Source organism: Arvicanthis niloticus, chromosome 9 (assembly GCF_011762505.2).
Source record: "Arvicanthis niloticus isolate mArvNil1 chromosome 9, mArvNil1.pat.X, whole genome shotgun sequence".
Taxonomy (NCBI): Eukaryota; Metazoa; Chordata; class Mammalia; order Rodentia; family Muridae; genus Arvicanthis; species Arvicanthis niloticus.
This window is the reverse complement of record NC_047666.1, coordinates 78,339,857-78,366,087: the sequence shown is the minus strand read 5'-3', so window position 1 is coordinate 78,366,087 and position 26,231 is coordinate 78,339,857. Positions and strand designations below refer to the sequence as shown.

Genomic DNA, 26,231 nt, shown 5'->3' with positions numbered 1-26,231 from the left:
GTCCATGCCTTTGATCACAGCACTTGAGAGGTAGATGCAGGTGGATTTCTGTGAGGTCAAGGTCATCCTGGTCTACAGAGATAGCCCCAGGACAGCCAAGTCTACACAGAGAAAGCTTGTCTCAAAAACCACCAAAAGATAATCTATTATGAAATATATTTTATAATTAATCAATATTTAAATTTACAATTAACTATTTTCTAAATAATATCACTTCAATGTGTTATTTCAAATTGCCATTAATTTGTCTTCTTTCCTCATGAACAGAACACGAACTTGCCTCCTTTTCCTACTTCTAACCAGACACTCAGTTGGCTGTCGAACTCAAGCTTCAGAAACCAGGGACAGTAATATTTTAGTCTTGGTAGAGTTTTCATAGAAAAAAACTATAATTGAGCAAAAATTCCATCTCTTTTACTCTTCGTTGTATGACTCTGGACACGTTATTATCTGTGAGTCTTCATGCTTTTGTATTCAATGTAAAAATATACACACAAAGTTACTATTGTTTCTACTACTGTTAAAATGAGATTGCCTGATACAATTTTTAATATAAAATAAGGAATCACTAAAGCAACATTAATCATCAAGTTATTATTTTATTGAAAATAGTATGTATGGGGCCAAAGAGATTGCTAAGAGACCAAGAACCCTTACTACTCCTGTAGAGAACCTGGGTTCTGACCTCAGCACTCACATAGTGACTCATACTGATCTGTTAATCCATTTCTAGAGAATCCAACTTAATGAGATCTCTATGGGAACTACACACATGTGGGGCACACACATACATTTAGATAAATGTACTAACATACATTTAAAAATTATTAAAAAAACAAAATTAATTAATGAAGTTCATTTATAATAACTCACCCAAATAGTCTGGTGTTATATAGCCTACATGCCCCATGTGCTCCACACCTGGTAACAGACCACTTAATACATGTTCTGTCAATCAATGCCCCATAATAGATTGGAGCCAGAATTCCTCCTACAACATGAGAAGTAAAGCATTTGAAATAAACCTAGGTGTTATATCTTATCGATACACAGTGAAGAATGAAAATCTGAAAACTTTCTAGGATAATGTCTTTGTTTCTGTTTGAATACATGCAAGAAATTATATCAATAGATTTTTTTCCAGAGGTTATATCATTTTTGTATGTGTAATGTCATACACATCTTTTGTCTATCTTTATCCCAAACACACATAATGAACAAGGAATTCTACATGCCTGTAAGCTATGTTCTTATAAGACAAACTAGTTAAAGCCTATTTAGTGACATGTCTATATGCCAGTTTTTTTTTTTTAATTCACCAGAATGTTTTGGAATAATTGGAGTAGACTTGTAGCTTTGTGACAAGTGAATAAAAAGACTTATCTCAACCCCAATAAAGGCAGAAGCTTGTTCAAGTATTTGAAGCAAAACTAACAATGAGGGCTGGAGAGGTGAGTCAATGGTTTAGAGTGCTTGCTGCTTTGGAAGCACCAGAGTGTGGGTCCCAGAATCTATATCAGGAAGTTCACTGCCTATAATTTCAGTTCTGGGGACTCTGATTCTCTCTTCTCGGAGGCACTGCAGCCAGGTGGTATATATACAGAAAATCATGCATGCACACTTACATATAAATAAAAGTTACTATCAAAAATAAATACAGTTACAATGTTACAAGGTAGAAAAAAGGAATTCTAAAAATGGAACTCCTACACCAGGACTCTCTCCCCAGACAAACTGTGGTCTAGTCACACCTTCACCATGGAAAGGGGGCTTCTAGGTTCAGAATAGCTCCTCCTTTTGTTGTCATCTGAATCCAGGACTCACTTTCCACTGATTTTTGTACTTGTTTAAATATCTTTTGGAGTGTTCTAAGCAGTTCAGATTTAGGGCCTTGTAAATATATATATATTGCTCTGATTGCATGGTCTTAGTTACGGGCCTAACCTTCAGTTGTGGGTCTTTTGTATAATATGCAAAAGTAAAATGCAGGACTTCAGAGTTCACGCATAGTGTAGAGAACTGTTTCTTGCTTCTGTTTCAGTCAATTCTGAGATTGACTTGATTCTTAAACTGACCAAAGATTGGAGGAGTGTGTTAGTGGAGGTCTCATTCAGGAGCAATTTGGTTTGAATTCTTCTGTATTTTGATGAACAAATCTCAGATTTACAATTTTACTGATTTTATTTTTTAAAAATTAGTGTTTTCTTTTCTACAGATTTGTTTTAACTAATTTTTATGTGTGTATTTGTCCCTTGTTGTGAGTGAGGAAGGTATGAATCCACTGGAATTCAAGTACAGGCAGTTGCAAGCCACTTGAGATGATGATAAGAACCAAACCTTGAACTCTATAAAAGCAGAACTTGCTGTCAGCCACTGAGCTACCACTCCAGGCTCCTAATCCTGGTTGTCTGAGAGCAAGTAGTTGACAATAGACTGATAGTGGAGGCCAATGTATCCATAAAGTACTGGTCTGAGGAAATGAGTTAGAATGTTCACCTTTCAAAAATTTGGGGCCATCCCTTAAGAAATGAAAACTATACATCAACAATATACATTTTCTGTGTGTACAATATACATTTTCTGTGTGATGTTACTGGTGTGACAAAACAAATTCAATGTTTTAGGCAAGAAACTCAGCCTTGGTGATTACTAGGATTTACTGTTTCAGTAACTTGTTTTCCAAGTGACTTACTCAGTTCAATGTACTGATGTGTCAGAGTGTTCAGTCATATCTTGTGGAAAACATTTGCTTTGAATTAGAAGTTTGGTGCCGAGTATATGTTTTCCCTATAGAAACATTTAGGTTTGATCTTAACTGTGATGGCAAATTCCTTTTCTTTATTATTTTATGATGCTAGAGGAGTTTCTTTATTCCTTGAGTTTCTACTTCATCTATCAGGAAGCTTACTAGGTATACAGCACATCGGTTTTGGAGGCAGGAAGGTATGTGGAGTTTCATTTGGGTTTTGGAGTTAGGGACTTCTGCTATGTACAGAACTTTTCAGCCTGGAGATAAACAGTGAACTCTGGAAAGGTCTTCCTTCTCCCCCTCATCTTCTTCTCTTCATCTTCCTCACCTCTTCTCTCATTCTTATAATTTTTCTTTTTCCCTTTGAGTATCCAAGGATCTGTCTTCTGTACACATCATGAACAATTTCTTCCCCAGTGTTGTCCATGATGGCTCTGTTTCTTAGCTTGCAAAGATCCCTAGGATAGACCTCCAACTCCTTTGCTGATCTTTAAAATCTTTTCATCAGTGTTTGCCTCTGATTAGCTCTCTGCCCTAAGTAAGTAAGTTTACTTTTTTCTATTTCTTTACATAGAAGCATTTAATGTATATAAATCCTATAAATGTTATGTGAGCAGTTGTGAAAGTAGCAACAGACACTTAGGAGTAAGTGGTTACAAGGGAGGGAGAGGCTTCCCTTAATCTCTATCAGTTATGTCCTCGGAATATTTAGAAATCTGAGACTTAGGAACCTAACCTTGACATAAAAGTCACAACTTCTTGAGTTTCCTTTTAATTAAAATGTCTTCATCCAAGGTGATAGATTCTAGTCCTGAGTTCTCCTTCCCTTTCACATGCTTAGTTGCTGATAAAGGCTCTGGAGCCTCCAGCACCAAACAGTGGGAAACCGGCCTGTCAGCCTCTGGTTTTGTTCTGTGCAGTCTCAAACTGGCCAAATACCCAACACTCTCAACACACAAGAGGCATTACCTAGAAATGCTATGTATGGAGATGGACCTTTGCTATGCCAGACTGAAAGAAGCACCTGTCATAGCAATGAAAACGAACAGCCGATCTCTGTGACATAACTTATTGTACACACAAGACAATTCCTATGTCTAGCCTCAACTTTGCAGTTAACTATCACATTCTCTTTGATGTCACTCTGGTTTCTCATATCTCCTACTGCTTTCATTTACTACCAATAGAAATGATTCTGAAACCTTTAAACTTTACTTAGAAACAAAATATATTGACATTCTGCTTTTAAGCTTCGCATAAGTATTTGTTTCCTGAATTTGATTTGTTTACCATACCTAGTGTTCGTATAATCAGTAACTGGAAACCCACTGCAAGTGATTTCAATTCAGGTTGGACACACCTGCAATAAGAAAAAAGCAAAAAATAACACTTACATGTGTTCAACATCGTAAGTTGAGATTAAACTTAAAATGTTTGCTGATGTTATTTTTCTTTATGGTTGGAAGAAAACCATCATGGAAATGACCCATGTGTTACAAAGGTATCATTAACAGCTGCCCACATGATATAAAGGTATCATTCACAGCTTGAGAAAAGACAAGACCCTGAGTAATAAGGATTCACCGTGCTATGATTTCAAGGGAGTCCAGAAAGTTGAAACTCTTTAGCCCAGGCTGGACCTGGACTCCCAGCAACCCTCCTACTTCAGCCTCCTTAAGTGCTGAGCCTACAAATGTGAGTTACCAAGCCTGGTTACATTTTATGTTTTATTCAGTAAATATGTTGTAATAATATCTGTAGTCAGCTTTATGATGTCTACAAAGACATTGGTCTCATGTGTCCCATACAGCCAGGGCCTTGACAAAAGACCAGATCTAGGTATAGGTCTCAGCACACTTCCTTTTTCCTTCCTGCTATGACTGTTGTTAGCAGAGAAGTCTAATAACTCTGTAGATAAAGTTAAACTGTAACCAGAAAAGTCAAGAAATTTATGCATTCTGGACTTCCATGTATGTAACTGTTATGTTCAAAGGCAGAGAACTTGTTATCACCTTGTTTAGTAACACATTCAGGGCTGGGGAAGTGGCATGGCACTAAGAGTCCTTGTTGTTTCTGTGAATACCCAGCTTTCAGTTCCCAGCACCCACACTGGACAGCACACAACCTCTAGTAACTTTAGCTGTAAGAGATGAAACCCACTTTTCTGGCCTCTTCAGGTACCTGGGCTCACACAGGCATACTCATACAAACGTACACATACAGAAACAAACCATAAGTTAAATCTTTCAAAAAGGCATTTATAAAAAGAAACACATTTTTCTATCTAAAAAGAATTACAAAACATATTTATGGAATATATTTAAGGAATTATTATGGAATTATTTTGATCTTTCTGCATTTGGTGAGCTGGAAACACCCTTACTTCTAATAAAAATCTCATCCCTATTGATGAGAATGAAAATATGTGAATAAATGGGTGCATGGGATGTTACTCGTGCTTAAATACTTTTGCTGAAATACTAAACTGATGATATATTTTATGTTGCCTAAAACTACTTGATGCTTATTTGGTCAAAGAGCTAAGTAGATATGTCATTCAGCCAATTGGAAGAAACCACTCTCCTGACAAGAGCTCTTGTTCTGTGAGGATCCATATGTATTAGCACTTTGAACTTCAGTTTCCTTGAAATGTGACTGATCCATAATCCTTGCGGGAAAGATACCTCTTACTAGGTACTTTAAATCATGTTCCAGAATGCTGATTGCTCCCACTCAACCTCTGGGTTATGGGGACTAAGACAGGAAGATCACTTAAGTGGTATAGTGTATGACCAGCCTGGGCAACATAGTGAAACCCTCTCTCAAAAATAAATGAATATGTAAATGAATAAAGTTTTCAAGGGAACTTATACAATTAAACAGAGAATACATTAAACCATGTATAATAAAAATTTAAAACATCATGATTATATATTAGGAGACAGTAAATGCAGAAGAGTTGGTGAAGGATGGTGTTAGCTCAACAGGGGGCAGAAAGCTATGTTTATAATTCTAGGAGACAGGCCTTTTTATTCTCCATTGTGTTTTGTTTATTTTGTAAGTAAGATGAAGGAAGTCAGCAGAAAGTAGAACTTGACTTGGTCACTGAAATCTTTATCAAACCTCACATTATCAAGAGTGTTTTGGAGAAGAAAGAGATGGTATGTTTATCCCTGCTTGAGTTCTAGTACCTAAGTGATGCTGTTGCTTATAGGGTGTACTTAGGTTATGTTCTAGAAACACTACTTGTAACTCAGTTTTGTTATCCATGTGCATTTTCATCCCTGGAGAGTGCTTAGCCTACATGGGAATGCGGAGGACTTGTTGACAGGTCTCATGTTTGCTTCAAAATGGGCTAGACACCTCCAACAACTTTTAGGAATGAAAGCTGTGGCAGAATGCTGTGCATAGACAGTCACACACATTTGTAGACATAGACAGCCCCATTCATAGGCATGGACACTCACCCATAGCCATACCCTTTTACTCTAGCTGCTTGCTCACTCACCAGTGTGCTTACTTGTGTGCGCATTGGTGAATGCATTATATCATAGTGCACTTCTCAGTAAGTATACTTCCTAACTCACCTCTCATGTGGAATACCTCAATATAGTGTGCATGCCACAAAATATAATAATAATAATAATAATAATAATAATAATAATAATAATTAGAAAACAACCCAAGGAGCTAGATGAGTTTTCTAACTTATTTAATTTCCTAGCAATATCTGCTTGATTTAATAAATTAAATCTAAACTAATCCTCCATTATACTCTTTCATGAAAATGGGTCCTACATTGTTTCAAGGGATGATTTTTAAGTCACACCTGAGAACCCCAATCAGAGAGGTTGCTCAGGCATGTGATGCTAGGCTTACTATCTGTGAAAGACAAAGCTCTCTTTATTTCGTGGCTGATCCACATCACTGAAATTGAAGTTTTAAAAGTTCTGAAACTTTCATGGGCATTTGACAATAATATTTTCATTTGTCATAAGTCTATGAATTCTGAGGAGATTTTGTTCATCTTAGTGAATCTTTCATAAATGAGAAATACTCTCCTTATAAATAGGCAACATTTTATATTTAATGGACTACCTGATCATGGGAAACATGTTAATGTAATATTTGGTCAGAATCAAATTTAAACAAGTAAAGATGCTAATTAAATGTCTATCTTCATTTAAATGACAATTAAAACCTTTTTTTTTTCTCTTGGCCTTTAGGGAATTTTAATCAACATGGAGTCAAATGTATAAAGACATATTAGCCCAGGTTATCATACTTATAGAAATACATTTTTGAAAATCAACATTCAAAAGTTACACATTTCTATTTTTAAATGTGACTGTGGGTGAATTAGTGAAATGGAGCTGCTAGGACCTACTTGCTTCCCTGGCCACCCATTGCACTTGTCCCACCATCTTCACAGCACTCCCAGCCAATCAACTATGTCTCCTTTCAAAACACTTTAGCTCTTTCCGGTTTTAGGATTTAAAGCATGAATCCAAATCTCACCTAAAATCCTCATCTAGACACTTTTTTAGATCATGGGATTGAACAACTTGTTTTTTTGAAGTATGCCTTTGAGAAAAATCATAGATTCTATCCTGCCTTAAACTAGTTTCCTTTTAATCATCTTCATAGCAACAGTTTCCTTATTATGTTAGGATCATTTTAGAATTATTATGTGCTCATTTTAATGATAACATGATTCATAATGGTCTTTGCTGTTGTACTCTGGGATGTATGCCCACAATTATACTTACTGATAAGTGCACTATGCTATAATGCAGTCACCAATGCACACACATTTAAGCACACTGGTGAGTGAGCAAGCAGCTAGAGTACAAGGGTGTGACTCGTGTCCATGCCTATGAATGGGGCTGTCTTTGTCTATGTATACATTAACTTACCTTGGAAAATTCTTCAAGCATAAAATCTCATATAAATATTTGTCTAAAATCTGAAGAGCTCCACTCTTTTCATATTTTAATTTCTTAAGCCTACAGTCTATTGCAAAAGATTGGATCAAAACTTACTCTGTGGGTAAATATAAACTTTTGAAATATTATTGCTATTTTAAAATTTTAATATGGTTTAATTGTTGTTAATTTATGTCTGTGAGTGTGTATTCCAGGTATGAGTATATGCCCTCAGAACTAAGATGGTGTCAGACCCCTTGGAGTTGGAGTGATATGTGATTGTAAGACACTTGAGGTGGGTCCTGAGAACTGAACTCAGGCTCTCTGGAAGTACAGTAGGCACTGTTCATTGATAAGCCATTTCTCTATCCTAGAAATATTACTATTGATTGAAGTTTAAGCTTGTCAGGCTTCCAAGTGGATTTCTTTCAATAACATCAATAAATGATTCCTAGGGCAAAATGGAACTGACCATAAAAGTTTTCTAACTGTAAAGAGAGATGCTTAAAATAGAAACAATTCCAAATAATTCTATATTTTAAGTATCTAGCAAGCTGAGACTTCACCGAATCTAGATTTCCTAATGAAAGAAGCATATGCAAAATTATTATTTATAGTATTGAACTTATAAAATAATAAAATATATTTATCATCTAATATACATGACTAAAAAAGATGTCTTAACAATTTATACTTAGGATAGAGAGAAATCATCTTTGTTCCCATTTGTGATCTGAGAGGTGACCAGCAGATCCTTGAAAGTTCAAAGGCAGATGACCAGCCTTCCACTGTGGATGTGGAAGGAGATTGAAGACTGATTCCAGAGATAATTATCTGAGTTCTATATGGTCATAAACATATGCATTGCACAGAGAAATGCACATACATGCACATAGAAAAAAGTATACTCACTTCATCAGAATCAACATAAAAGAAGTGGTTTCCATTGCATAGAAAATAGACAAAATGGCTTGAAAAATTATATAAAAGTAATATTTGGTTTTGCATTTGTCTCTTGGGCATTCACCTAAATATGCTGATTGGTTTCCATTCTGGAAACCAGAGTCGCTGATACAACTGCAGTCATAGAATTCCTAAAAGACAATTTTTGAAATGTTATTTTATGTGTTTGCAAAACATGAAAGTGCTATAAATATATCCTATTATATTTTTAAACAGTTCTTCCATTCTAGCAAAAGTGTTTACTGTTTTTAAAAATTCTGATAGCATCATTTTTTAATAATTGAAAGACAAAAATTTGTCTGTATTTATTTCTGGCCAAGAAAATGAAATTTGCTAATTCCTAATTCAGTTCAATTTCAAGATTATAAAATAATTGATAAATTAGTGTCTGAAACTATTCATAGGTTCTTCACTCAAACAAGTTCTTTTTCATAATTTTCTTCTCACTTTTTCTTTCTATATTAGTTTTGCATCCTTATTTACTTTTTAAAATGTTTTATTGGATATTTTATTTACATTTCAGACATAATCCTCTTTCCCACCCACCCCTCCTCCTCCTGCTTCTAAGAGGATATGCCCCCACTTACCCTCTCACCCCCACCTCCTCACCCACAATTTCTCTCACACTGGATTGTCCAGCCTTCACTGGACCAAGGACTTACTCACCCACCTATCCCTGACCCTGTCATCCTACCCTACATACACAGCTGGAGCCATGTGTCTCTCACTATGTGCTTTCAAGCTGGTGGTTTAGACCCTAGGAGCTCTGGTTAGTTGGTATTGTTCCTCTCCCAGTAGGTTGCAAACCCTTTCAGCTCCTTCAGTCTTGTCTCTCACTCCTCCATTGGGAACCCCATGATCAGCTCGATGGTTAGCTGTGAGCATCTGACTCTGTATATTTCAGGCTCTGGCAAACCTCTAAGGAGACAGCTATATTAGGCTCCTGTCAGCATACACTTCTTGGCATCAACATCTGTGTCTACCTTTGGTGACTGCACAAGGGATGGATACCAATGTGGAGCAGTCTCTGGACGGCCCCTCCAGTTTCTGCCCCATGCTGTGTCTCCATATTTGCTCCCTTGAGTATTTTGTTACCCCTTCTAAGAAGGGCCAAAGCACCCACACTTTGGTCTTCTTTGTTCATGAGTTTCATGTGGACTGTGAGTTGTACCTTGGATATTGCGAGCTATTAGGCTAATATCCAATTATCAGCGAGTGCATACCATATGTGTTCTTTTGTGATTGGGTTACCTCACTCAGGATGATATTTTCTAGTTCCATCCATTTACATAAGAATTTCTCACATTCATTGTTTTTAATAGCTGAGTAATATTCCATTGTGTAAATGTACCACATTTTCTGTATCCATTCTTCTGTTGAAGGACATCTGTGTTCTATCCAGCTTCTGGTTATTATAAATAAGGCTTCTATGAACATAGTGGAACATGTGTCCTTGTTATATGTCGGAGCATCTTCTGGGTATATGCCCAGGAGTGGTATAGCTGGGTCCTCAGCTGTGTCCAATTTTCTGAAGAACCGCCACACTGATTTCTAGAGTAGTTGTACCAGCTTGCCATCCCACCAACAATTGAGGAGTGTTCCTCTTTCTCCACATCCTTGCCAGCATCTGCTATCACCTGAGTTTTTGATCTTGGCCAGTCTGACTGGGATGAGCTGGAATCTCAGTGTTGTTTTGGTTTGCATTTCCCTGATGACTAAGGATATTGAACATTTCTTTAGGTGCTTTTCAGGGATTTGAGTTTCCTCAGTTGAGAATTTTTTTGTTTAGCTCTGTACCACATTTTTAATAGGGCTATTTGGTTGTCTGGAGTCTAATTTCTTGAGTACTTTGTATGTATTGGATACTAGTCCTCTATCAAATGTAGGTTTGTTAATGATCTTTTCCCAATCTCTCGGTTGTCGTTTTGTATTATTGACAGTGTCCTTTGCCTTAGAGAAAATTTGCAATTTTATGAGGCCCCATTGGTCAACTAATAAGCCATTAGTGCTCTGTTCAGGTACTTTTTCCCTGTGCCCAAGTATTCAAGGTTTTTCCCCACCTTCTCTTCTATTAGTTTCTGTGTATCTGGTTTTATGTGAAGGTTCTTGATACACTTGGACTTGAGCTTTGTACAAGAAGATAAGAATTTTGCTGCATACAGGAAACACACTTCAGTCACAAAGACAGACACTACCTCAGAATAAAAGAATGGAAACTATTTTCCAAGCAAATGATAGCAAGAAACAAGCTGGAGTAGACATTCTAATATTAAATAAAATTGACTTTCAACCAAAAGTAATCAAAAAAGGTAAAAAAGGACACTTCATACTTATCAAAAAAAAATCTACCAAGTTGAACTCTCAATTCTGAACGTTTATGCTCCAAAAGCAATGACAGCCACATTTATTTATATATATATATATATATATATATATATATATATATATATATATATACTCTACTACAGCTCAAAGCTCACATTGTACCTCACACAATAATAGTGGGGGACTTCAATACCCTGCTCTCAGCAATGGACAGATCATAGAAACAGAAACTAAACAAAGACACAATGAAATTAACAAAAGTTATGAACTAAATGCATTTAACATATATCTATAGAACATTTCATCCTAAAAGAAAAGAATCTCAAACATATTGGCACAGTAAAAATTTCCCCTAACAAAACAAAAATGGCTTATGCTCTAAGATCAAAAATTGACAAATGGGACCTCTTAAAATTGCAAAGTTTTTATAAGGGGAAGGACACTGTCAATAGGACAAAATAGCAACCCACAGATTTGGAAAAGATGTTACCAACCCTGCATCCAATAGAGGGATAAAATCCAAAATATACAAAGAACTCAAGAAGTTAGAATCCTGTGAACCAAATAACCCTATTAAAAATGCGGTACAGAGCAAAACAGAGAATTCTCAACTGAGGAATCTTAAATGGCTGAGAAGCACTTAAAGAAATGTTCAACATCCTCAGTCATCAGGGAAATGCAAATCAAAACATCCCTCAGATTCCATATCATACCAGTCAGAATGGCTAACATCAAAAACTCAGGTGACAACAGATGCTGGCGAAGATGTGGAGAAAGAGGAATACTTCTCCATTGCTGGTGGAATTGCAAGCTGGTACAACCACTCTGGAAATCAGTCTGGCTGTGCTTAGAAAATTGGAAATAGTTCTACCAAAGCACCCAGCTATGCCACTCCTGGGCACATATCAAAAAGATACTCCAACATATAACAATGAAACATGCTCCACTCTGTTTATAGCAGCCTTATATATAAGAGCCAGAAGCTGGAATGAACCCAGATGTTCTTCAACAGAGGAATGGATGCAGAAAATGTGGTGCACTTACACATGGAGTACTACTCAGCTATTAACAACAGGCTTCATGAAATATACAGGCAAATAGATGAAACTTGAAAATATCATCCTGAGGGAGGTAACCCAGTCACAAAAACACACATTGTATGTACTCACTGATTAGTGGATATTAGCCAAAAAGACGCTCAGAATACCCACAATACAACTCACAGACCATATGAAACTGAAGAAGAAAGAAAAGCACAACAAAGTGTGGATGCTATAGTACTACACAGAAGGGGGAAGAAGATTGTTATGGGAGGTAGAGGAAGGGACCTGAGAGGGAGAGAAAGGAGGAGGGAAAGGGAAGCAGTTCAGGCATGAGCAGAGATTGGGGAGAAATATGGAGAGTCAGGAATTTGAAAGTAGGAGAATAGCAGTTAGAGAGGGGGAACTTAGTGTAGTCACCAGAAAGTTTGAGATGCCAAGGACCCAAGATGTTCCTAGGACCCAACATGGAGGACATTAGCAGAAATACTCAGCAAAGGAGACATAGAACCTGTAGAGACCATGTTCATTGGATAGGCATGGACCCTGGTTGAGGGATGGGGCCACACACCTACCTCAAAAATAGTAATCCATAATTCTTGTGAAAAGGAAATGTGGGGACAAAGAGTAGAGCAGAGACTAAAAGAAAGACCATTCAGAGACTGCCCCACCTAGGAACCCATCCCATCTACTGACACCAAACTCAGACACTAATGCTGATGCCAAGAAGTGGTTGCTGACAGGAGCATGGTATAGCTGTCCTCTGAGAGCTTCTGCCGGAGTCTGAAGAATACAGATGCAAATGCAGCTAAACATTGGACTGAGCAGAGAACCCAATGGAGAAGTTAGGGCAAGGACTGAAGAAGCTGAAGGGGTCTGCAACCCAATAGGAAGAACAACAATATCAATCAACCAGACCCTCCAAAGCTCCCAGAGACTAAATCATCAACATAAGAGTATATATGGGGGGACCCATGGGTGGCAATGGATATGTAGCGGAGGATTGCCTTATTGAGTATCACAAGGAGGGGAGCTCCTTAGTCTTGTCAAGACTTGGGGACCCAAGGTAGGGGACGATAGGGCACTGAGGCAGGAGTTGGTGGGCAGGCCGGGAGCACCCTTATAGAGGCAGAGGATAGGGATGAGGGTGTTTGTTGAGGGGAAATTTGGAAGAGGGATAACATTTGAAATGTCAATAAATACAATAAACAATAAAAAAGAAATAAAAAAACCCTAAAAAATGATTCATCTTTAGCTTCTGGGGTATAAAGTATTTATTAGTTATGACAATTAGATGCTTGTATCATAAAAGGAGTTTTCAAAATCCTAACTACATCCACAGTTCGAAAAGCAATATTCTAACTCTTGACAGTGAAAAATTGGAAGTGAAGTAATCTCAAAATAGATTTCAAGGAACAGAAAAATCTGATGATTTCAAGCAGGATTTCATGTGAAGTTTTCCTAACCTCCCAGTGTTAACAAATGAAGATCATACAGGAACCTATTTTTGTATCTTTGACTGGAGACCTTAGTTCTACAACTATGTGATAAGTAAGTGTGAAATTGAATGTGAAGTTATGAGCAAAGAAAGATGAGAAAATGAAATCTGATACTCACTATATTATTTAGCTTCTTATCACCACGAAACAACTTGCATCCGGCCAGACAAGGTGAAATGTAAGTCACCCCATTTTCCCCACAGACGGGTTCCCACTGATTTTTATCACAACTGCAGTCTGAGTTGCAATTAGAAAGTGGTATATCTATGTTAGAATCCACTCGGTTCATTCTGGAGATATATGGTAGACAGACACAAGGCAAAGAGGTCAGTTCACAGACAATGGAGGGAGATGGAAAGATACAGGGCAGGGGAGGGAATAGGAGGGAAGGGAAAGGAAGGGAAGGGAAAGGAAGGGAAGGGAAGGGAAGGGAAGGGAAGGGAAGGGAAGGGAAGGGAAGGGAAGGGAAGGGAAGGGAAGGGAAGGGAAGGGAAGGGAAAAAATCAGAAAACTCCGATACTAGAGAGAACTGATTAGAGACCTGTGCATGTTACTGGTGTGAGCCTTGTTAAATTTCTAGCTATAGCTAGGAGATGATAAGGAGTCTGCACAGCCTTAGGAAGCTGAAGTGCCAGAAAGAAAAGGAAAGGTACATTGCACCTGGGGTATCAAGATGTGTAATTACAATGGTGAGTAGCAGGGTCAGTTCACAGAGAATGAAAATCATGTTTGGAGTGAGGAACTGGTTTCTTGCACAGGTATCTGTTTACAGGAATGTTAGAAAAAGCTTGTTCAGCCATGGTTAAGAGAGTTCCCTACACTCACAACCTTGCCAGGATTGCAGTGGGAAAGGCTAAGAGATTTCTAAAGGAAAACTTCAAATTTAAGTCATGAGAATCAGTGAGGTAATTCCCAGGCCTTGCTGCTTATAAAAGCTGTATGTCTGTCCAGGGGGACAAAGGTATCCACTACCTAGCTCCCACTGCACATTGTGAACACTCTAAAAATGACATGATCATCACCACCCAGTTTTTCTTTAAATGAGAAACAAGAAATGCTCTTGGGAGATATTAAACAGTGATTGTTTGGAGAATTTATAAATTGTGATCCTTACTAACTGAACGATCAGTGGAAACTGTTTCAGCCTACTCTTCTCTCACAATGGATTCTGATTGGAGGTAACACATCATTCATTCTGTTGATAAAATAATATATACAAACCCATCATAGGTCAAGGTAAGGCCAGCAAATGACTTGTTTTCACAGATTAGAGGAAAAAATAACAGCTTAAACACATAGGCCATTGAGGAAGTGAAAAATGCAAACTTGGTGATTCCAGCCAGGGTCAATTTGAATTTTTTAATAATATATCCTCCTAAAAACATTCCGGTTGCTGTAGTAGGTATGATGATACTTCCTGGAAATAAGAGAAAAACATTGTAATTAAGAAAGGCTTCTCTGGTGTCTTTTCATTTGAAATGTGCTGTGTCCACATAAACCCTTCAATTCTGTTGCTTCGAGACCAGAAATGAATGGCCAGAATGGAAATGAAAGACCATGCTCTATGTGGAAATGATGAAAATAATATCTCTTGACAAAAAAGGAGTACCTCTTTTCCTAGTAACAGATGTCAGATTGCCTCTGAATAGATAAATTTTATGAGGGACACCTGACCCCAGAAAATAATGACAATGTACCAAGCCTTCCTGTCTAAAACCATTTTTTTTAAGTTTGGGGTTATTTCATTGTTATGTATGTGTATGTATGTATGTATTTGTCTGCACTGGTGGGGTGTATTTGGGTGCAGCTGTCCAGGAGACATCCTCTGAAGTACACGACCTGTCAGGTCCAAAGAGATCTCTTATCTGTCATGCTCCAAAAGGCAATCCAAACAGCCAGAAAAGGTCTCAACCTGGATTATAGGAAGATTTCTGGTGATTAGATAAAAGCCTGTATTTGTTAGAAACTTGCAGTTCCTCTCTAGCAAAGGAGCCATTTCACTTATCACTGGCAGAAAGAACAAATGATGACCAGTGTTGCCTATTAGCATATGAGAGCTCATGCTGGCCTCCCATCTCCTTCTGCATCACAGGAAGCCAAGTTCAAGCTTGCCTTAGCCTTTGCCACCTCCCCATAAACCCCAGCTCACCTGCTGTTCTCCCTACATGTCCCCATTTCGCCTGTCATCCTGGTATTTTGATATATTTTCACCCAAACCCTTGCTTCCTTTCTTTTCTTTCTTTCTTTCTTTTTTTATATTGGCTCTCATTTCTCCCACTGTTTTCTCTATTCTTTATCCCCTGGAATTTTTAAGTCTCTCAAAGATAGCCCTGGTGAGATCCAGGCTGCTATCCATATTGAGTCTGCTTCTTTCTCTTTCTGCTCTGGTTCCTTCCATATGTCTTTGGTCACTCAGCCGCTAACATCTACAATAAAAGCCTTTCCCTTAACCAAACCATGGAGCAGCCATGTTCTCAGTTTATACATCATCTGTGAAGCAAATTATGAAAGATCGGTCTTACCTAACACAAAGTTGGCCTGGGATGCTGTCTTGTTGTACTGCTGCTCTATAAACTTGAAGATGTAAGTAAAGGAACCAATGACGCTGCTGGCTTGCAGCAACGTCAGTATCAGGAATATAACATAGAGGTCGTTGGTAAGGATGCTTTTCAGAGACCGTAGAAAGCCTTGAAATAACAAGGGTGAAGAAAACATTGTAGCACAATTTAAATGTTCCCTACATCCTAATCTTCTACTCATTATATGTATGAGTTTAAATTATATAAATACATAGAACAGACACAGAGTGATCTAAAATCTTGCTATAAGCAGATTCATGAATATTTTTATTCAATCATTTCTATGATTATATTATGTATTTGGTCATTTGGACTCATAACTTTTTTTTTGTCTTTTTGTTTTGTTACTTTTTTTGGTCAGTAGATACGTGGCAGTTCTTTCCAATCTTAGTTTTTCATACCATTCAATCCATTTACCTGTTCATTCAGCAAATGCTCAGTCTTTAACAGATATCAAAAAATATGCTGAAATATGAAACACGAGTTCTGTATGTGATGTTACCTATTATTAGCATTTAATAATGTGATTTTGTGTTAACTAAGCAGTTTATTAGGTAAAATTTTAAATAATTAATGACCACAGAATAAAGAACACTGATGTTCAAAAATCATAAGCATGAATTTAATATAAGGATTCCAGCACTTTGTTTCTTAGAGTGCAGCTTTTCTATAAAACACTGCCTCCACAAATATGTCAGCACTTAAGCCAACTGTCTAAAACATTGCTCCAGCAAATACAACTGAATTGACTTACCTGCCTAAAATACTGTCCCAGCAAATACTGTAGCACTAAAGGAATCTGCCTAAAACACTGCCTCACTAAACCTGGCAGCACTGAAGCCACCTACTTAAGGATAAAACACTAACAAGCAGGTCACATTAACTCAAGAAAACTAACAAAATCATCTCTGCATTCCAAGTGCTGGGACTTGAGCCATGTACCACTGTACCTGACTGGAAATTTCTTGATATAAATAACAAAAATTTTGCTTGTCTGTATGTATGTGCATCCATGTATGTGGTTGCCCTTGGAGGTCAGAAAAGGGAATTGGATCCTCCAGACCTGAAGTTACAGAGAGTTATGAACCACCATGGAGGTTTCTGGAAAGGTAAGTTGGGTCCTCTGCAAGAACAGCAAGTGTTCTTATAATCACTGATCTATCTCTCCAGTACACTAATATGATCTTTGTAATATCTATGTTATGTTTAAAAATCTTGGAGTTCTAGAACCCTTGCATAGTATGCACAATGCTGTGGGTTAAAACCCCAACCAGGAATAAAAACAAAACAATACCATGGTTTCTAGTATCTAACAACTTACTCTTGAGGTACCAATCAAACCCTGATATTAGGCACTGCCCAGTTTCTACAGTTAAAAAAAAAAAAAAACAGATAAGTTATCTTCTCATGGCCAACATCAATATACTAATCTTGTTGAAAACTGAACTATCCTCAATTATAAACCAAACAATATAGTTAGCTCCAGCACAGAAATGTCCTTGTGTTGGGGTGATGGAGTGAAAAAGGTCATCAAATGAAAGAATGGAAGATGAGGAATGTCTTGGTCCACATCTGGGAACTTGTCCTTTGATTGCAAAGTAAACTAGGGAAGGTTGTAAGGGGGTTTTCTTTTTGGTGCAGTTACTTGTAGTGTTGTTGTGACAAAGTACCTTGAGAAATGCAAGTCAGGAAAGAAAGGGTTATTGTTGCTCTCAGTTTAAGGGCACACAGCATCAGTATATGGAAGTCATGATAATGACAGAGGTAGCTGCTCATACAGCATCCAGAGTCAAGAAGCAGAGATGAATGTGTACTCAGCTTGCTCTCTCCTTTCCTTTTTATTCATTTTAAATACCACAGCAGATTGATTAGTGTTACCCACATTGACTTGGGATCTTCCTATTTCAGTTAACATAATCTAAACAATTTCTCACAGACATGCCCAAAGGCTTGCCTTCTGGTGATTCTGGAATCTATTAAATTGTCAATAAACATAAACCATCACAAATTATTGTGGTGATTTAGTTTTTGGTGGTGTGTTTTGAGGAAAGTCTTCCATTGGTCTCATAGTCCAGACTAGCCTTCAACTCATGATCCCCAGAACCATTGTAACAATCATTAATTTTGGTTTTGCTATTTCATCAATTCATTCTAATATCCCATTCCCATTTTGAATTAAAATCACAGCTTAGAATTCAAATAAATAGCTTTCAATACAATTACCAGGAAAAAAAAAATCTTACCCTAAATACCTAGAAAGAAACCTTTCTGGGAATTTCTTCTTTTTATCCAAGTGTTCACCTAAGAATAGGCAATTTTCACATGAGTTCATTATGTATGCATATCAGTAGCAAGGAGCTCACTGGAATGAATCATAGCTTCTTTGAAGAAGGAAAGCACCTCACAAACAGTGGTTGGTATCATTTGTAAATGAATGAATGAATTATTTTAACTTTTAAAACTATCACTGATGCTCTATACTAAACTTTGAAAAAAGGAAGTTGTGTATATAGTTCACTTGTAGAACATATAACCAGTATGAGCATAGCCCTGGACTTGGATGCCTAACAGTACCAAAAATTAAAGTATTTGAAGAAAATATATTCCTTCTTTTTTACAATAAATATAATTTTATATGATTCTTTTGTTCCTTTTATTATTTAGTGTGTATATATGTTATGTATGAGTGCACATAAAATTGTGTGTGTGTGTGTGTGTGTGTGTGTGTGTGTGTGTGTGTGTGTGTGTGTGTTTGTGTTTGTGTGTATATACTTGCACTGAGTTGAGCATGACAGTGTCTGGCCATTGCTAACAGAATCCAGTGAAGGATAATGAGTGACGTTTCTCTATCATTCCCACCTTATTCCTTTGAGGAAAAATTCTTCACTGATCTAGAATGATCCTGGATCTTGGATGATGACCTAGGAGCCCAAGATATTCTCAGGCACAACAAGCCACACTTTGCTCTTTTCATGGATGCTGCTGATTCTATCTTAGGTCCCCATGCTTATAGAGAAGCTGTTTCTCAGCACCGAGTCATCATCCTAGACATGTTTTCTCCATAATAAAAACCACAAATCTGATCCTATTATTTGTACACAATCATGGAACTGGTAACTGGAAAGAGAATTACTTCTATAGGCTCATATTTGAATACTTGGCTTATAGTTGGTGGTCTCATTGAAAGAGATGTCATTGAGAGTAGACTTTCAGGTTTCCAAAGCCCAAGCCATTCCCAGTTAATGATTCTACCCCCTCCTCTTTCTCTTTGACTCATGTTTGTGGATCAAGGTCTAAGTTCTCAGTCACTACCCTGGTAAATGCCTGACTCTGCTGTGTTCCTCTTTGTCATCATGAGTCATAGACTCTAACCATTTCTAAATGTGAGTTGCCAAATGTAACACTTTCTTTTATAAGTTGCCTTGGTCATGGTGTCTCTTCATGGCAATAGAAGAGTAACTAAGACAGAAAATATCACTTTTAATAGGAAATGTAGAAGGAGTTAAGTAATGTTTAGTGCAGAAGAAAGCTAGATAAGTTGGACATACCGTTTTTGAAATATTCTCAGATTTCAGTGGAATTAACATCTGCATACTGATTGACTATGGCATCCTTACCAGTCATGTTGGCAGGAGCTTGTTTTTCTTGCTTTGTTAAATTAGTCATGTGATTCTTTTCTCCTTCTGTTTTGAGTACATGAAGACATGCTGAATATTTCCTTTCGTTCTGTGATCTCTTTGGAATTTTGGATAGAAAAAAGAAGGGTATGGAAGAAATAATGCATAATAGTCCACTTACAATGAAGCCAAGCCACCAGGCACCAACCCAACGAGCATCCTGAGGAGTTATTCGGATACTACCTGGAATGAATAATTAGAACAAGACTTTCAAAAATCATTCTGAAAATCAATGGTGGTAAGACTGCTGGCCTCCATAGATAAAGAATCCAAACTATAGTTTATACATCCTAAAATACAATTTTTTTTTGCTAGTGGTTTGTCCACTTAGAAGTAGGGAATGCATTAATCATTTGATGAGATCTTACAACCTCCATTGTTAAGAACCAGCGATATATATTATATATAGACTCTATTACAACTGAAGAATTATCAATACTATGTATTCAGCAAATAATAAGATTAGATTTGTGGCTTTTAGTATGGAGAAAACAAGTCTAGAAAATGGCTCAGTGCCAAGAAACAGTTTCCATATCAGCACAAGGACCTGGGATAGAATCACCAACATCCATATAAATAGCAAGGTATGGCAAGAAGTGCCTGAGAATTTCTTAGTCTCTTAAGTCATCAGATTTCAAGATGGTTGAAAACCAAGGCAAGGCATGACCATTCACTATCATCTGAAAATGGCTGTTGGAACCCATTCCTGATGTCAGGATAGCAACAGAGGAAAGGTCAACATTATTTCTAAAAGATTAGAGAGCTCCAATCTGTCTCTTGTATTTGCTGGATATACAGCCATATTGACTGCAGACACAGGAAGTGCTGAGGAAGGAATGTCCTAATGCACAGCCCACACAGTGACTGTCTGAGTTTAAGAGGAACCCAGAAAAGATGGATTTAAACCTGAGGCATTTGTTGCCCTTCTTATTTCAACTGTATTTCTTCTGCATTGTGAAGAGAAATGATATATTAATGCCAGCTCTAAATACACACTCCTGTGAATGATGAATGCTCATAATCATTAAATGATGAGAAACTTCCTAAATATATCAGAACCTGTGAAAGCTGAATGATGAATTGCTGGAAACCCTGGAGAGTCCTGTGGCTAATTAGGACACAGTAGCAAAAACACAGAGGAAAGCTTTGCACTAGATGGTTCACTGAAGTACTCGGCCTAGCACTCAGACAAGACATAACTCTAATTCTTCTCAAAATCTTCCTAAGTACTCATAAAAAGACACACCCAGACTCACTGAACATGGTTAGACTACCCTAGCACTGACACTAGACATACAACAATATACTTGATAATAGATGTGATCACTAGACATATAACAGTGTTCTTGATAACAGATGTGATCTGACCTTTGTTTTGAAATTGTTAAATATAACATTACAGCAAAACACATCTTTCTATACTACCAAAGAGCTGTCTGGAGAAAAAATTATGAAAATTGTTTCACTTTTAATGCAGCAATAGTTAATTAAGGATGCAAAACCATCAAATTTATTGTAGTCATTACTGAATACGAGAAGATGCAAAAAGGTCTGAACATCCACTTATAGCCATCTAATTCCCAAGAATTCTAATACAACACAGATAGTTATTTTTAAATATAGAAAAATATTTTCCAACTACAGAAAAACATCTACCTCACCTCTGTATGAGTTTTGAAAACAAGGGTGAACTTGGAAGTGAATGAGAAGTTTGATTAAGGATTTGTACTGATAATTATTGGAGGCATATGCCTTCTCATGGCCAACTGTGGTGTCAACTTTATTTTGGAAATAACTTTGAAGCCATTGAGTCCTGATGAGATAGAAAATCAGATTTGTTTATACACCAACTACTTATATATTGAAACAGATTTCTTCCTATGGCATCTAAAGAGATCATCATGCATTTGGTGGCCTCTGCTCCAGCAGGGAGTCAGTGAAGTATGGCATCTCAGAAGAAGAGAGCATCTTGGATGAGAGTCTCAGAATGATGCTAATGGAAAGGGGAAGAGAACTCTTCACTAGAGATCCAGAACTGTGATCTTTTTAAGAGTCTTTTTAAGAGTCGCACCACCAATTGTCATTCTTACTGCAGAGAGTATCAGTGACAGAAAAGTGGGAGAGAGGAAAGGGTGCCAAATTATAAAGATAAAGGTGATCATAGACAGCCATGGTAGTACATAGTAGCCATGTATCTACTTCTGAAGAGCCTGGCTGCCACACTGAACTCTGGTCTGAAGTCACTGTAAGTTGATAAGCATTAGTAAGTCTTCTGTATTAGAAACATTCTGGAAGCATTATTAAAGTATGAGGCAGGAGCTGTTATCAGATTACTTTGATGAAAGATTATGTAATGATTAAGTCAATTATACAATTAAGGGTAAGATATACCTAAAGTGAAAGACGATGGAAAACAACACAAGTGTTGAGAGTGATACTGTGAGCCCTGTATTTGCCATGTTGAGTGCCACTTAGATATCTAAAAATAGAAAAAGTGAGAAAATCACTTTGCAAAGTTACCTGACACCATTTCATGAGCCACTGAAAACGGATGACCTCTTAGAAGTGGATTGGAGGGGGAAAATGAAATGTCTTCTAAATTCAGATTTGTTTTTTCAAGATAATTGTTTATGAAGAGAAGTAGACAAAGAAAATCAGCTACAATGTTGTTTAAGAACATGAAGACATCATATAAGCCAAAAGAATGCAGAGACTGAAGAGTGCTTTGTGATAATGAGAGGGTGGAGAAGTAGATTCTCCAGGGAGGGATGTGGCGGAAGATTGACAGAACGAGGTCTTGAAGATGCAAGATTAAGACATAACACTTAAGATAGGTCTAAAAGAATGAGGTTAACCTGGATATTATTTGTATGTACTTTGGGTTGAGGGAGATGAGAGATGAAATATTTATGGGAAGGAGGGCTTGAAGATTAAACAGTTTCCACACTTTGGCCAGTTTTTCTGAAGTATGAAGGAGTACTTGCTTTGAGAGAAGAGAACAGCCAGAACAATAACTCAGTATACATCCCTTCATTTTCTAATTAAAGGTGACCATATGCCAAGCCCTCTGTTAGGTCCAGGGAAAGCATCAAAACTAAGACACAGGATAAAGATGCTCAACCACTCCAACCTTCCTCCAATCAAACAACAAAACAGCATCTTCCAGAAGCTTCACTCTGTAATTCTTGCATTTCTAAATCCAATCTACCACCAAGTGAGAGTGCAGATGATTCGGCTCTATAATCAGTTTGTTTTCTATCTGGTCATCTAAATTAAGATTGTCCCCAGTGCCACATTTTATACTTACTGGTAGCAGCTTGACATAAGCAAGAGATGGAATTTGTTTTGTGAAAATAATGAACACATTCTTACCACTTAAAATATCTAACAGAAAATAATGCAACTTTTGAAAGAATTAAACCAGTAATCCGGAGGCATGGTAATTGGAATTGGAAAGACAGCCTTCTGATCTCTTTATTAATTCTACTTACTCAGGTCTACATATCCAATGTCTACATATAGTTTAGCAAACACCGATGACATGATAAAGCCAAGGATTGATCCGATCATTGCTATACTATGCAGAGTACCTGCAAATATTCAAAACCATTCAATCAGAATCAACGTGCACAAAGTTATTTTTTTCTTAACACGACAAATTTAATTATATTCCCCTCCTCCCAGATGCATCCACTCTTTCTCAGCCAACCAAGTTTGGACCTTCTTATTGTAAGTCTCATCAACTATAGTTTTATGCTTTTGTGCATGGCTGTCAACACTGCATGGTCAACCCATCAGAGACAACACTGTTAGAAAAACCTTAATCTCCTTCTCCCAATATCTATCAATTGCTAACTGCTCCTAGTTAAGGACAGGAATTTGTGCTTACCTCTCATCTACATGCTGGAATTTTGCCCACCTTGAACTTGTAAATGTATGATTTTTATATAGTAGGCTTTAAAATGTAATGTTACACAATGAATTCTTGAAATAATATTTTTGTAGGAATCTTAATTTACTTAGGGTGCTGGACAGATATCTCAGTTGTTAACAGTACGATTACATATTTTTCTGCCCAACTCAAACACTGCATACATTAGGGACACAGTAATAAATGCAGAAACACATCCATATACATAAAATATAAACAAATATTAAAATGTAAAATGATTAATTAGCAGTGCTACAGTTTCAAATTTAGACCTAGAACACTTAAACACTGAACATAATATCCTCTGTACTTTACCTAAGTACATAGGAGAATGTCCTTCTTTTGCAAAGTCATCAATGTAGGAAACTCCCAGGGGGACTATTGGTGTTTCCCCTATCCCACGAAGCATGTTCCCCATCAAAACATAAATCCACATGTATGACCTAGACCCATTTACACAACCTGTGTAGACAAAAATATGTCTTACTTTATATGTCTCTTGCAGTATTGATACCAGAAATTCCACAAAAATTAAATATTCATTTTTATGTATCAGCTTGACTGTCATCACTGTGCTAAGACAATATTCTTGTTTATCTTCCCTTCGTTTTATTTTGTGTTAAGATTTTAACCATGTTTAAGAAATAAAAATTTCAGAATATATATAGTTCCATATATATATATATATGTGTGTGTGTGTGTGTGTGTGTATGAATATTTGCCTAATTGTCTACATGGATAAGTGCACCACATGCATGAATGCAGTACTGGCAGAGAACACAAGAAGATGTTGGATCCCCTGGAACTGGAATTATACTTCGTTGTGACATGTCTTCTGACTACTGGGAATTGAACCAGTGCTCTTAACTGCTGAGCCATCTTTCTGGACCCTAATTTTATATTTATAATTGTAAAATACTTTTAAAATATACTTCTGTCACAAAGAGATATCTTGGTTATAATTACAAATATGTCTTAATTTATTATTTCCTTGCGGTTGATCAATAATGATATAATTAAAAAGAATTAGTATTTTTTGTTTAATAGATATTAAAAGAATAACTTCCAGAAATGGTGATAACTTTATCCAATCACAATAATACAAAAAATGAAAAAGAACTAATTTCTTATTTCTTTCATTTTAATCTTCCCATATCTGATACAATAGGTAGAACGATCTGCAGCATAAAACCTATATTTTCTCATTAAAATATTTTTAAATTTTTAGTTGAAGTAATTATTTTTATTTTGAAAAGTACCTCTCCTCTGTTTATGCAATGCATTGTTGCTTGCTTAAATTGTTTGTTGAGGCCGGTGCATGCTACATGGCTCAGCTTGGACTCAAAGCTACAATCATTCTGCTTCAACCCCTTTGTGCTGGGAAATCATACATGTGCACAGTCAATTGTTATACCTTTATTTTACCTGTAAATGTTCTTCCCAAATTCTAACTGAAATAGTCCTTAGCTCCTCTTCAGCTATTTCTGAAGTCTGATTTTGTATCATGTTTACACTATGATTATGTCTGTATATCAAGGTCAAATGAATCATTATTTTAAATCAAAATTTGCTGATATACTTTTACAAAAATTTAAATAGGTTATTTACAAACTTTCAAATGTTAATAACAGTTTACTGTTAATTCTTACCTTTCTCCACTATCTCAGGTGACGTTGCATTGAGTGATGCCATTTGATTGACTAAACAGGTCAATGTAGAGTTGCCTAGAGAGCCAATGTCATTTTCTGTGGCATACCTGTAACTATAATGACATCACTACACTTAACATTTTGCATATATACCAAGTATTTTCACTTTCCTCAGAAACTATTGATTGTACCTCTCTCTTCTCCATGTCAATGAGAATCCCCTGATAATTTTCAAGGCTCAATTTTAGGACAAATAATAGGTAACAGTAAAATGGCAAAAAGGCCCAGTAAGTAAGGTCATTCATTGTTACTCAGCCAAGGTGGCTGATCACCTTAATGTGACAGATGATACTCTGTTTATGATGGGAAAAATCTTAGCTTCCCTTTTCTATTTTGTAAACTGCTATCTGATTGTAGTCAGTCTCTTTTTACTTATTTTCTAAGATGACAGTAATATAAACTTCTTGATGACTTATATTTAATAAGCAAGAGAATTATGTTTTCGAATCTGTCTTAAAGGCATTCTAATTCTTCTACCTTTTCTACCAAAACATCTGAATTTTTTATGGATGCATATACTCACATGAACTAATGTCTGACTCTCTGAAATTTTAATAAATTCTAATCACTTCAGCTTGAGCAAGGAGAATTTAATAGCAACAAAGGCAATGGAATCAGAATAGGGACATACATAGTAACCTGAAAAATACTATTATACCTGTACTCTATGCTGGACCACCAACTATATGCCAGGCACTCTACATTACTTCAAAACTGAAACAAAATGCACAGGTTTTTGTGCATAAAGACTTTCATTCCCCTTAAGAAAAAATAGATCATTAACTGTGCTCAAGTTTTAGAATAGATGGATATTATAGACTTTGCCTTGTGTAG

At 36.8% G+C, this 26,231-nt stretch overlaps 1 protein-coding gene across 7 annotated transcripts in view; it reads right to left on the bottom strand.

Annotated features, from left to right (window-relative positions):
- The window catches only part of LOC117715436 (solute carrier organic anion transporter family member 1B2-like), a 44,923-nt gene that overhangs the window by 2,815 nt on the left and 15,877 nt on the right, over positions 1-26,231 (bottom strand). For 5 of the 7 annotated variants that reach the window (XR_013112716.1, XM_076940751.1, XM_076940750.1 and 2 more), the window contains 10 exons: positions 25,338-25,450; positions 24,004-24,150; positions 23,249-23,347; positions 19,698-19,940; positions 16,024-16,188; positions 14,723-14,918; positions 13,620-13,791; positions 8,587-8,768; positions 4,045-4,109; positions 874-991 (listed from right to left, as the gene is read on the bottom strand). Coding sequence is in view for 6 of the 7 variants with exons in the window: in XM_076940751.1 (XP_076796866.1) it covers positions 874-991; positions 4,045-4,109; positions 8,587-8,768; positions 13,620-13,791; positions 14,723-14,918; positions 16,024-16,188; positions 19,698-19,940; positions 23,249-23,347; positions 24,004-24,150; positions 25,338-25,450 (1,500 nt within the window). In the remaining variant the exon portion in view is untranslated. The remainder of the gene's footprint in view (positions 1-873; positions 992-4,044; positions 4,110-8,586; positions 8,769-13,619; positions 13,792-14,722; positions 14,919-16,023; positions 16,189-19,697; positions 19,941-23,248; positions 23,348-24,003; positions 24,151-25,337; positions 25,451-26,231) is intronic. The other 2 variants (XM_076940753.1, XM_076940755.1) reach the window with 2 other exon arrangements.